This window comes from Equus quagga, chromosome 2, assembly GCF_021613505.1.
Source record: "Equus quagga isolate Etosha38 chromosome 2, UCLA_HA_Equagga_1.0, whole genome shotgun sequence".
NCBI classification, from domain to species: Eukaryota; Metazoa; Chordata; class Mammalia; order Perissodactyla; family Equidae; genus Equus; species Equus quagga.
Genome location: NC_060268.1, coordinates 154,405,346 through 154,417,351, shown reverse-complemented (window position 1 = coordinate 154,417,351; position 12,006 = coordinate 154,405,346). Strand labels below are relative to the sequence as shown.

The 12,006-nt window shown below is 36.0% G+C and overlaps 1 protein-coding gene across 1 annotated transcript in view; it reads left to right on the top strand.

The window, feature by feature from the left end:
- Positions 1-12,006, top strand: part of HPSE2 (heparanase 2 (inactive)) — a 603,312-nt gene that overhangs the window by 338,248 nt on the left and 253,058 nt on the right. The window contains exon 4 of the mRNA XM_046654138.1: positions 10,999-11,172. Coding sequence (XP_046510094.1) covers positions 10,999-11,172 — 174 coding nt within the window. The remainder of the gene's footprint in view (positions 1-10,998; positions 11,173-12,006) is intronic.

Below are 12,006 nucleotides of genomic sequence, written 5' to 3'. Positions count from 1 at the left end.
GGATATGTGAAACTCCAGGGTAATCCTGGAACTTATGTTGTTTAATATCCAAAACTAGATATATCTCCTTCTCCATCTCTCTCCTCTCTGGGAATCTCCTCCCGCATCACGCACACACACACACACTCTGGATCCAAAACACTCTTTTCCTCAGTTCTTTTGTCCCAAATGATGGGTTTTTCTCACGGTTTTATCTCCTCATGTTTTTATGCAGTTCTGTGAGAGTGGGACTACCTTAGGGGTAAACGATTGAGAGAAAAGAGTGTGAAAAAAATAACAGGAAATCCCCCCACCTTATTTGGGCCATGGTGGCCCATTTCTCAATTTCTCTGTCCAGAGAGATGAGTCTTTTTTCAGGGTTTTAAGTGCCTGTGATGTCACTGCCACAGCCGTAAAACTCCCCAACTGGCCAGCCCAGTGGGCAGGGATGGGAGAGAAAAGAGAAAGAAGGAAAATGCTAAAAGAAATGGGAATTACTGCACCCATTGTCTGGCATTCTGGAACCTCTTTTCCTGGTTCCATGACTAGAAGTAATGTTTTATTTCTGAGAATTTTTGCTTTCAGCATCCATGGCACAGTTCTGCCAGTTGGGTCTTCCCTTGGTCAAAGCCTAGAGATAAAGGAAGAAAATAAGACCATGAAACTCACTCTCATTACAGATCATTGTCCAGATTTTGAGTTCAGTCCACAGTCTGCTTGCTAATGTTTACTTCTCAGAGTCCTTAGGTAGTTGTCTTTGTATTCTCTCCAGAGATTTTGGTTGTAATCAGTGTGAGAGAAAAATTGTAGTTCGCTTACTCCATTTTGTCTACATGGATGGAGTTTTAGAAGTCTTATCCTCATTTTTGGAGGCCATTTTCTTCTGTGTAAATGATTCTATATTAAAAGTTTTTACTTTCAGAACTTAAAAGATGCTATTCCATTGCCACCTGACTTACATAGTAGTTTCTATTGAAAAGTGAGTTGTCGTCTTGTTGTTGATATTTTGAAAGTAATATGCCTTTTCCCCCTATGATTGCTTTTAAGATGTTCCTTTAGGTTTTTGGCAATTTGGCTATGATATTTCTAGATTTTCTTTGTATTTTTCCTACTCAGGGTTTGCTGAGTTTCTTAAATCTTTGAATTGATTTCTTTCATCAAATTTGGAAAATTATTGGCTATTCTCTGTTCAAATATTGCTTGCCCCATATTCTCTTTCTCCTCTCATCTGGAACTCTATTACACATATGTTAGGCTTTTTGATTCTTTATCCTAGTCCAGATTTGGCAAATGCCACCATAGAATAAAATGAGTAGCAATCATCAGCTAACCTCGGGGGCTCCCCACTCTATGAAATTCTTTGCTCTTTATTCTTCCATATTAATTTTAAAATCACTTTGTCGAGTTCTGTGATAACTTCTCATGGAACTTTTATTGCAATTACATTATACTCATACATTAATATATAGAGAATTGGCATTTTTAAAAATATCAAGGCTTCTTACCCCAAAGTAAGGCATAAATTTTTATGTATTCAAATCCTGTTATATCTATCAATAAGGTTTTATAATTTTCTCCATAAAGGTAACACACATTTTTGTTGGGTATATGTCTTGGTATCCCACAGATATTTGTATTTATATGTTATAACATATTCATAATATGTTACTGTTATGAATGGTAAGATTTTGGGTTTTTTCTTTGTTTTTAGGTTTTTCAGTTATTGCTGGCATGTAAGAGTGTCCATCTCAACTTCAGTAGCATAATGCTATTTATATATGTATTACTATCATGTAAAAATACTTTAACAAAAGGTATATTTCCTGTTTATTTGTTAAAATTGTTTTACTATACCTTTTCTCTATTTTTTCTTTTTCTTTTCTTTTCTCTCTCTCTCTCATTAGTTTTGTTAGAGATTTGACTATTTTATTAGTCTTTCAAAGAATTAGCTTATGGTATTGTGGGATTTTCTACTATTTTTTAATCTTTCAATATTTATTTCCTTTTGATCTGATAATATGCTCACACCTCCTTTTATTTATTTAATCACTTTAGCTCTGTTGACTATTGCTGTGAAAAATGGAGATTTAGCTCACTTAGCTATCTTCTCATCTCTCTTCTTTTCTTCCCAGTATTTGATAACTTTATGAAATAAATATATTTGATAAAGGATATATATTATATTCATATTCATCAATTACATAAATCTATAATATATTAATACATATATAAATATCTTAAAATATCTATTGATTATCATTGTAGCTTTAAATAACATTTTAACTTTAACTTCTTGTTTTCTCCATTTTTGACAATATTTCTTAGTGCTCTGCTCTCTAAGATGAGGATACTAATACTGCTATCCTTTTATCTACTTCTTTCAAGACTCTGCCATTTTTGGTAACACATTTACTTTTACCTTATCTTTGGTATTATTTACATTTTGTTCTTCAATCTCAACCAAATCCTCTATGTGTTACTATGGAAATTATCCAAATATTGAAAAGCAATAAAGAGGATTTACATAATTATGACATAGAAAAGTCATTTACTGCTGGGACAAGCTCTATGTAGATTGATATTTTCTACTTTTTAGTCTACTGTCACAACTCCTGGGCCACTCAAAGAAGAATTTTCCTATCATCAACGTCCTTGTATGAGAACTCTTTTGTAATATTCAGGCATTTAAGGGACACTCCACATAATATCAGTTGCAATTTTGATATTCACTTATTGAGAAAATTAGTAAGGACAGGAAGTTATTATGAATTCATTAATGCTTTTAAAAATAATTTTTTAAATAATTTGTTTTGTGTTAATCCCAGAAGCATCTACACCTATTCAAAAAGTATCAGTATATATGTGTATGACGTATGTCATTTATTCAGCCTAAAAATGGAATAGTGTCTAGAATTCTGCAATAACTTATCCTTGGCCCTCATGTTGGGAACCAATTTGAGCTCAGAATGGATTTTACCTTTTTAAACCGTTGTTACAAAAAAAGGAGAAGAGTATGTGACAGAGATAGAATGTGGATCACAAAATATTTTTTTTTACCTAAAAATTTACTATATGGCCCTTTTCAGAAAAAGTTTGCCAACCCCTGTTTTAGACTAAAGCAAGGCTTCATAGAAGAGGAACAGATTCTAGCTCACTAGGCAGCAAAGGGAAAGAATATCTCAGGCTGAGGAAATTGGACGAGTGAAAGCATAGAGGACTGAGTATGACTGTTAGAAGGATTCATTGGAAATTGAGACAGTGCCATATCTTAAAGCATCTATAAGTGATATTATTCTTAGGTAAACTTCCATGAGCCTAGATAAGAATAATCCACATGTTCTTTGTTTCACTACAACCAAGCGCTGGATTGTATTGTTTGCTAGCAGTGAGTGGGGAGCCTTTTCACTTTAGAATTCATTTGAACCAGACTCACAGAAATATCAGGGATTATATGCAAAAGAACAAGTGTAGATAGAAGAGTTAAGTCCAGAAGACAAATAAAAAATCTCCCCACAAAAGCAAACCCATTAAATTATATGATAAATATTACATATTAACTCTTTTGGATTTTTCTTCTATTTCTTTATTTTAATACAGAGAGGTATAAAAAAGAAACCAAAAAAAAAGGACCATAATTTCCTGCCTAGATAATCCTTGTACATGAAGAAATGCACACTCGCTGAAAACTGAAAAATAAAAGTATCACTCCCTGTCTTATCTCCACTTCCCCTCCTCTCAAATTATCAGTCATAACAGTTTCGTTTTCTTACAACAAAATGAGTTATTCATATATGTGGATATGTATATGTGTATACATATGTGATTGTGTATGTCTGTGCATGTATGTATACCTAGATATACTTAGAAGGGAACATATTATATCTACCATTCTAGTCATTGCTGTTTTTTCTTTTTCGCTTTTTAAAAACTTAATAATATATCTTGATAGTCTTTTCGTATAGATATATACAGATAAATTTTGTTCTTTGAAAAAAAATTTTTTCTTTTAAATATCGTCACCTGAGCTAACAACTGTTGCCAATCTTCTTCTCCTTCTTCTTCTTTCTGTATTTTCTCCCCAAATCCCCCCAGTTCATAGTTGTATATTTTAGTTTTGGGTCCTTCTAGTCGTGGCATGTGGGACGCCGCCTCAGCATGGCCTGACAAGCAGTGCCATGTCTGCACCCAGGATCCGAACCAATGAAACCCTGGGCTGCCGAAGTAGAACACGTGAACTTAACCACTCGGCCACAAGGTGGCCCTAAAAGAATTTTTATATTGAATTATTTTTAGGCTTATAGGAAAGTTCATCAAATTTTTATGAACCCATAATTCATATATAGTTCATAGAGTTTTTATATACTCTTCATCCAGCTTCCCCTAATGTTAACATTTGACATAACTATAGTACAATTATAGAAATAAGAAAATTAATGGTGATACAATACTATTAACTAACGTATAGGCCCTTTCAAATTTGGCCAGTTTTCCCACTATTGTCCTTTTTTTGCTTTAGGATCCCATCTAAGATTTAGTTATTAGTTATTTAGTTATTTAATTACATTTAGTCATTTAATTAAATTTAGTCATGATATCTCCTTCAATCTGTACTTAGTCTTTCATTCTCTTTCATGACCTTGACACCTTTGAAGAGTCTAGGCCAGTTATTTTATAGAACGTCCCTTTGTCTTATATTTTCTAATAATTAAACTGAAGTTTTCCATTTTTGGCAAAAACACCATTAAAATGATGTTGTAGTGTTCTCAGGGCTTCACATTTCAATATGTCTGCTAAGGTTAACTTTGATCACAAGGGTAAGATGTTGTCTGCCAGGTTTCTCTTCTGTAGAGTTACTATTTTTTAAATTAAGGAATAATTAATATATAACATTATATTAGTTTCAGGTGTGTAACATAATGATTTAATGTTTGTATACATTGCAAAACAATCACCACAATAAGCCTAGGTAACATCCATCCCCTTACATAGTAACTAAAAAGTTTTTTCTTGTGATAAGAACTTTTAAGATTTGCTGTCTTAGCAACTTTCAAATATGCAAACGGTATTATTAACTATAGTCACCATGCTGTACACTACATCCCCATGATTTATTTATTCCATAACTACATGTTTGTACCTTTTGACCCCCTTCACCCATTTCACCCACCCCTGCCTCCTGTGGCAACCACCAATCTGTTCTCTGTTTCTATGAGCTTGGTTTTTGCTTTATTAGATTCCACATATGGGAGAGATCATATGGTATTTGTCTTTCTCTGTCTGACTTACTGAGTCACTATTTTTATCTTTGTAATTAATTAATATCTTGTGGGGAGATACTTTGAGGCTATCCAAATATCTTTTTTTTAATGTTTTGATACAGCTTTATTTTTTGAGGAGCTTTGATGGCAGGGCCGGTCACCAACTTTACCACATTATAGGTACGTGATGATTGTAAGACATCTTGGCTAAAGAAATGTTAAAATGTGAGAAAAAATGTGTTTTAGAATTGAGAAAATATAGTATTTTCTTTCTGTTTTTCAACAAGGAATAAGCCTTGTTAAAGGTAGTATTTTGTAAGGATCTGCCCTCTCTGTATATCAGAATTTTTATTACATTTGTCAACAGGAGTTCAGCCTGGTTCAGATATGTATTTTTTTATTAAGGTAAAATTGGTAAATAACATTGTATAAATTTCAGGTATACAACATTATAGGTTTGACGTCTGTGTACACTACAAGCTAGCCCTTGTGGTCTAGTGCTTAAGACTCGGCACTCTTTTATATTTACTAAGAGTTGGTATTCTGTAAGCAAGATCTGTTCTTCCTCTATATTTTATTTATTTAGTCAATTATTAATTTATATAAGATGACTTATCGGTATTTATTTTATTTTGTGGGTTATAATCCAATGCTATCATTATTGATTTTGTTGTTCACATTGTCTCAGTGTTGGCCACTAGGGGCTCCTTCAGGTTGGCTCCTATGTCCTTTTGACATGCCTTCATCATTTTTTGAGCACTTCCTTACTTTCTGGTATCACAGGATGTCCTAGGCTTATATCTTGTATTTTCTCTGACCTAGCTCTGGCATCAGCTATTTCTCTGAGGAACCCTGGTTCCTTTTACTAGAGAATGATGTTTAGAAACAAAGACCTGAGTACTAGGTGTACTCATTGATGTTATTGGAATGTTATTGCTTCTAGGCCTGCTCAGTAGAGGAAATATATATATCTATATATTGAACACACCCACATATACATCTATATTTCTGTATCTATCCATCTGTACATATATTAAAAACCATGAGTTATACTTTATACCTTTAATTCCAGTCCATCTCCACAGAGTTTATTATAACTTTCTTCCTTTCCTTATTTGGAATCTCTTTCTGTAACAGATTCTTTACAATTGTTTAACCAGTCCCCATTTGATAGGCATTTAGATTGTTTTCAGTCATTGGCTATTAAAAAGAACACTGCAATGATAATCTTTGTATATATATCTTAGAAAGATTTTGCAAGTGTGTATTAGGAAAAATGTCTAGCAGTGGGCTTGCTTGGTCTAAAGGAAGGTACATTTAAAATTTGGTAGATATTTTTAAACTATCCCCTAGAAATACTATTTGCATATCTAAAAATTATGTTCTTAAGGACACATTTCTTAAAAGCAATCCTAGCCTCTTTACTAATGTCAGTGTCTCTTTTAGTCTTTTCCTGTCACCATTTTAGTGGACTTCTGTTGGGATCCCGAGGTTCCACTATACTCATTGGCATTCACGTTTCCCTTTAATCTAGTTAAATTGATTAATGCAACAATTAGTCTCTAGCCCAGAGTCTTCTGATAGTGTTGTAATTTTTATTCACAGACATTTCCCAACTCTCATTCTCCTTCAACAGCTTCAGTCAAATTATACACATTTGGGCTGATTTCTTTATAACCTAGTTAAGGTTTCATTTCCTTCACTAAACTGAAGATATTTCTCTTCATATTAAAATCAGCTCTCAGCTTAGACATGTCTTTACTCTTTCTGAAATGCGTGTGTTTCCCTCCTAGGCAATTTCTAACTGTTCTCTCTTAATAGCTGCAATTAAAATGCCCCCCTTCTTATTGGATGTACTCACTATTCAAATGGTTCCCCACTAACTGATGGTTTCTCTCTGAATTACAAGAGGCAGAGTTGTTTCAGAGTTCACCTCACTCTGCTTTCACTCTCACATTTCTTTTCTGGATTGCACTAGAACTTCCTCTGTTCTTCCAACCTCTGTTGGATAGTCACCTATGCCTCCCCCATATTATTCACCTAAACTGAACACTTAAAGCAATGAGTATATTATTTGAATGCATTTAACAGCATGGAGTAATAGACATAATCTGGAGGGAAGTTTCTACAAGGAATAATGATAATTAAGGTTGAGTGTATAGGATGAAGAATGATTGTAAGTGGTATTGAAAGGGCCTAAATAATACCTGTTTGAGTCAGACATTTATTAAGGCTTATTGTGTATCAGACACTGAAATGGATGCTAAAAAAGCAGACACAGTACTTTCTCTTTAGCAGATGCTCCCATCTGTCTTTAGAGAGGGAAGTAGAGCTGAACAATGATAGCATGGTTGACGATTGCTGTTACAGGAGCTGATAAAGAGATGGGAGAGACCAGAGGAGAGGGAGCCCAGATGTCTCTACCTTAGGGAGTCAAGGAAGACCTCAGAGAGAAGGCCATTGACCTAGGCTATGAAGAAGAAGAAGGAGGAAGGATATTCCAGGTAGAGATAAAAAGCTTAGAATAACAGGGAACCATGGAATAACATGGTTTGTCAAGTTCTAATGTGACCCAAAGTTCATCAGACTAGTGTTTGAGAAACTCTTTGGGCAAGTGTAAGCAGGTACCATTCAGAAAACATAGTTTTTGTTATAGGATTCAGTCCAATCCTATTCATTTCTAAATTGGCAAAAAAGACTAAAACACTCCCTTTGTGACTATTTTGTTGTCTAGAAATATTCATGTGAAGGGAGAGTGCTTTTTCTGAGTGGCTAAGGACTTGTACCCCTGATCCTTACCCTTAGCTCTTGGAGGGCAGTACTTGTGACTCCAAAAGGGGAAATTGGTGCTGAGTACAATAGAGTAGTGTCAGCTTATTCTAATTGTGAGCATATGAGAATGTGAACAGATTATCAAATCACATGAACAACAAAACATAGAGATTGGACATACTTGAGGAGAACTCAATCAATATTTTAGTGTCAGTCCTCTGAGGCAGCTGCCTCCTGTCCTCCAAGAAAAAAAGCATTCAATGGACAGGGGCCTGTTTGGGGGAGGGTTAAACTGGAATGACATCCTAGGTATTGAGTGATGAAGTTGTTTTAATACCTTATCTTGTTAGAATACTGCGGAGGCACAGTTGGAAGCCAAAATTACTCAGCAAATCGCTGTTTAATTCATAGGTGATACTTGTGGCTTCATAATTTCTATAGAAGAGGAATTTAAAGATGGCTATTAGTTTTGAAAGTAAGGGATAGAGCCATGTCTATAAGTTTTGTTTGTATAGTATTTTACATAAGATTAAGAAAAAGACAATTGTCCCTGTATGTTGGATTGTTGTTTGTCTGTTTTATTTTAAAGTGCCAAGACCTGAGGAAACTAAGTAAAATGACTGTCATTTATATCTTATTGTGAATTCATTGATCTTACCTGTTGGTAATGTAAAGCTGAGATTAGCCTCATTGAAGAAATGGCTTTTCAACAGGTGGAGATCTTAGTCATGTCATCCATATCTTGGAAAACACTCCTAAAACGACAAGTAAGATTTGAATGTATTTAAGAGAGGAAAAAAGGCATGCCAAATGAGGAGAATAATTAGAGCAAAGGTCAGTGGGGCATGGAATTGTATAATAAGCAGAACTGACTGACGCCAACAAAGAACTCATTGACAACAATAGAGAGGCCTGAAGTGGGGGAGGGGGAGGGGAATTATGGTTGAGTTGTAGAGGACTTGAACTAAGGAAGAAAAAGGTCTTGAAAATCCAGTAAGGTTTTGAGGGTGAGTGAAACTGCTGAAAGTGATTGGAGCAAGATGAATCTGACAGGACGGGAAGACACTAGAAGTAGACAGGCAATTACAGATATTGTTGTGATTATTCATGCAAGTGGAAATGAGAGCCAGGACCAGAATGGTGGCAATAGAAATGAAGGAATGGGATGGGTATGGAACACACGGTAAATAGAGTTCATGGTATCTGGGATCAACCTGACAATGAGCATGTTTCTACTAATGGTTATGGTATTTCTGTTCTCAGAAATATCAAAAATGTGGAATTGAGTGAAATTTTTTGGAAGTGCTGCTAAGCTGATCTATTTTCCAAAACTCACCAGCCAGTCATCTTTCCTGGCCTGGTCTCCTCACACTTTTTCTATCATTTTATTAAAAAAATACAAAACCAAGGGGGTCAGCCCAGTAGCATAGTGATTAAGTTCATGTGCTCCACTTCAGCTGCCCAGGGTTTGCAGGTTTGGATCCTGGGCCTGGACCTACACACTGCTCATCAAGCCATGCTGTGGCAGCATCCCACATACAAAATGGAGGAAGATTGGCAGAGATGTTAGTTCAGTGACAAATGTAATTGTTTGGAACATTTGCTGTCAGGTTCCATTCAAGCAAGCAGATACTTAAAGACAACTTTGTACTCTCTTCACTAGAGGGTGCCAATGCCTCCATGTCCTCCAGATGCCTTGGCATCTCATGCAAATATAATTCTAAAGAGCCTTGTCTAGCAGACAGTTGAAGATGAGGAGGAGCTGAGGCTAGAGGGAGATATAAGAGAAAACAGGCTTGGGAGTCGTCTATATAGTGCTGATAGTTGATGCTGTGAAGGTTCTTGAGACTTCTGAAGGATAAAATGGCTGAGGACAAAACCTGAAGAAATGTCCACACATAAAGGTCAGGAAGAAGGGGAAAAAAGGGCAGAGAAGATAGAGGAGAACCAGAAAAGTAGCCTTAAGGAACCCAAAAGAAGACAGTTTCAAGGAGGTGCTGGTCAATGACAGTAGGCGTTGGTGAGAAATTGAGTAGAAAAAGGACTGAGAAAAAAAGCTATTATGGTTAATCAAACAGTGAAGTTGGAAACTAGATTTAGGGTAGGGGTGTGAACTTCAAAAATGAGTGCTAGAGAAAAAGGAATAGACTCTGGTACCTTGAACTTACTTTTTTTTAAATTAATTAATAAATTAATTTTTTATTTTTTTGAGGAAGATTAGCCCTGAGCTAACTGCTGCCAATCCTCCTCTTTTTGCTGAGGAAGACTGGCCCTGAGCTAACATCCATGCCCATCTTCCTCTACTTTCTATGTGGGACACCTACCACAGCATGGCATGCCAAGTGGTGCCATGTCCGCACCTGGGATCCGAACTGCTGAACCCTGGGCTGCAGAGAAACAGAACGTGTGCACTTAACTGCTGTGCCACGGTGCCTGCCCCTGAACTTACTTCTTGAAGTTCTGTGGCAACAAAAGGAAGAAAAGAAACAAAATAGTAACTAGAGAGGCACCAGAAATAGATTAAAAAAAAAAATCTAGGTAATAATTATTATTGCTAGTTCAAGCAAAAAGAGGAGGATTGGCAACAGATATTAGTTCAGAGCCAATCTTCCTCACCAAAACACAAAACAATTATAGAACCAGCAGTGCCAGATCTTCTGACTTTTCAAGAAAAGCTAGAAATCTAGCTACTTTGTATATCTTCCCATTTTTAAATGTTAGCAATTCAATTTTTTTGTTAACAAATAGAACATACTGTGGACTAGACTTGGTTGCCAATTTGCAACCTCTAGCTGGAATTGGGTGTGTTGCTTTCTAAAACCACCTTGAAATGTACCCCAAACCTAAAGGTAATAGTCCCTTTTAGAAGCCTGTCTGTGTAATTCCTATTGGCAGGAAGCTCATAGGAAGGCTTTTTGTAGTAGCTAATGTTTTCCTTTTGTTGGAATGCTGATTTGAAAGTTACAAGCCTTTCTCTGCTTCTTCCCAGCCAGGTCTCTAGACAAACTTTATAACTTTGCTGATTGCTCGGGACTCCACCTGATATTTGCTCTAAATGCACTGTGCCGTAATCCCAATAACTCCTGGAACAGTTCTAGTGCCCTGAGTCTGTTGAAGTACAGCGCCAGCAAAAAGTACAACATTTCTTGGGAACTGGGTAATGGTAAGTAAGGATGTTATTTCCTCTGAATTGACAAGATAAAGGGTGAAAAATAAGTTGGCCTGGGATATAGTCTCAGACCATCTCTAGTCCACTGGCCCAGAAAACACTTGGGATGTTTGGCTGCTGAGTTGACCTTCCGAATATTAAAAGACCAAATGGTGAAGGACAGTAGATTTAGTGAATCCACACCATTTGAATCTATAGTTATCTCTAGTTACCTCATTCCAAATAGGGGGAAATGCCATATGTGATTTACAACTAACAAATTAATGTTAAACCAGGTACAACCTGTCTGCACAGCCTGAGCTGCATTTTACAATGTGTGTTCTATGGAAAACTGGTCCTACAAGATGACCCTTATAATAATTCAAAAGAGCTTGGTCAAATATATTTGGAGATTGCTCTACAGTATATGTACCTCTTGAAGGTTCACAATACATGTTAGCATATAAAAGGCTCTGAGAAGTCCTGCTGCAATGAAAGCTGTATAACGTTTTTTAACCCAGCATTTCTTAAACCATTTAACCAGTGTTGTTTTCAGGGGTGTGCAACCTATGCAGTCACATAGGGCCCCATGCTTAGAAGAGACCCATGCTTGGTTTAATGTTCTGCTGTCGTCATCTTGAAATTCTTAATTTTTTAACAATGGGACTCACTTTTTCCTTTTGCACGGGGCCCTGCACATTTTGTAGCCCGCCATGTTTAATCATTGAACTGTGTGTGTGTGAGAGAGAGAGAGAGATAGAGACCTATTATCATCCCATGGAACAATATTCCATGGAATGCACTTTAGAGAAATATTGCCTCAATTACACTACTTTTCCTAATGATATA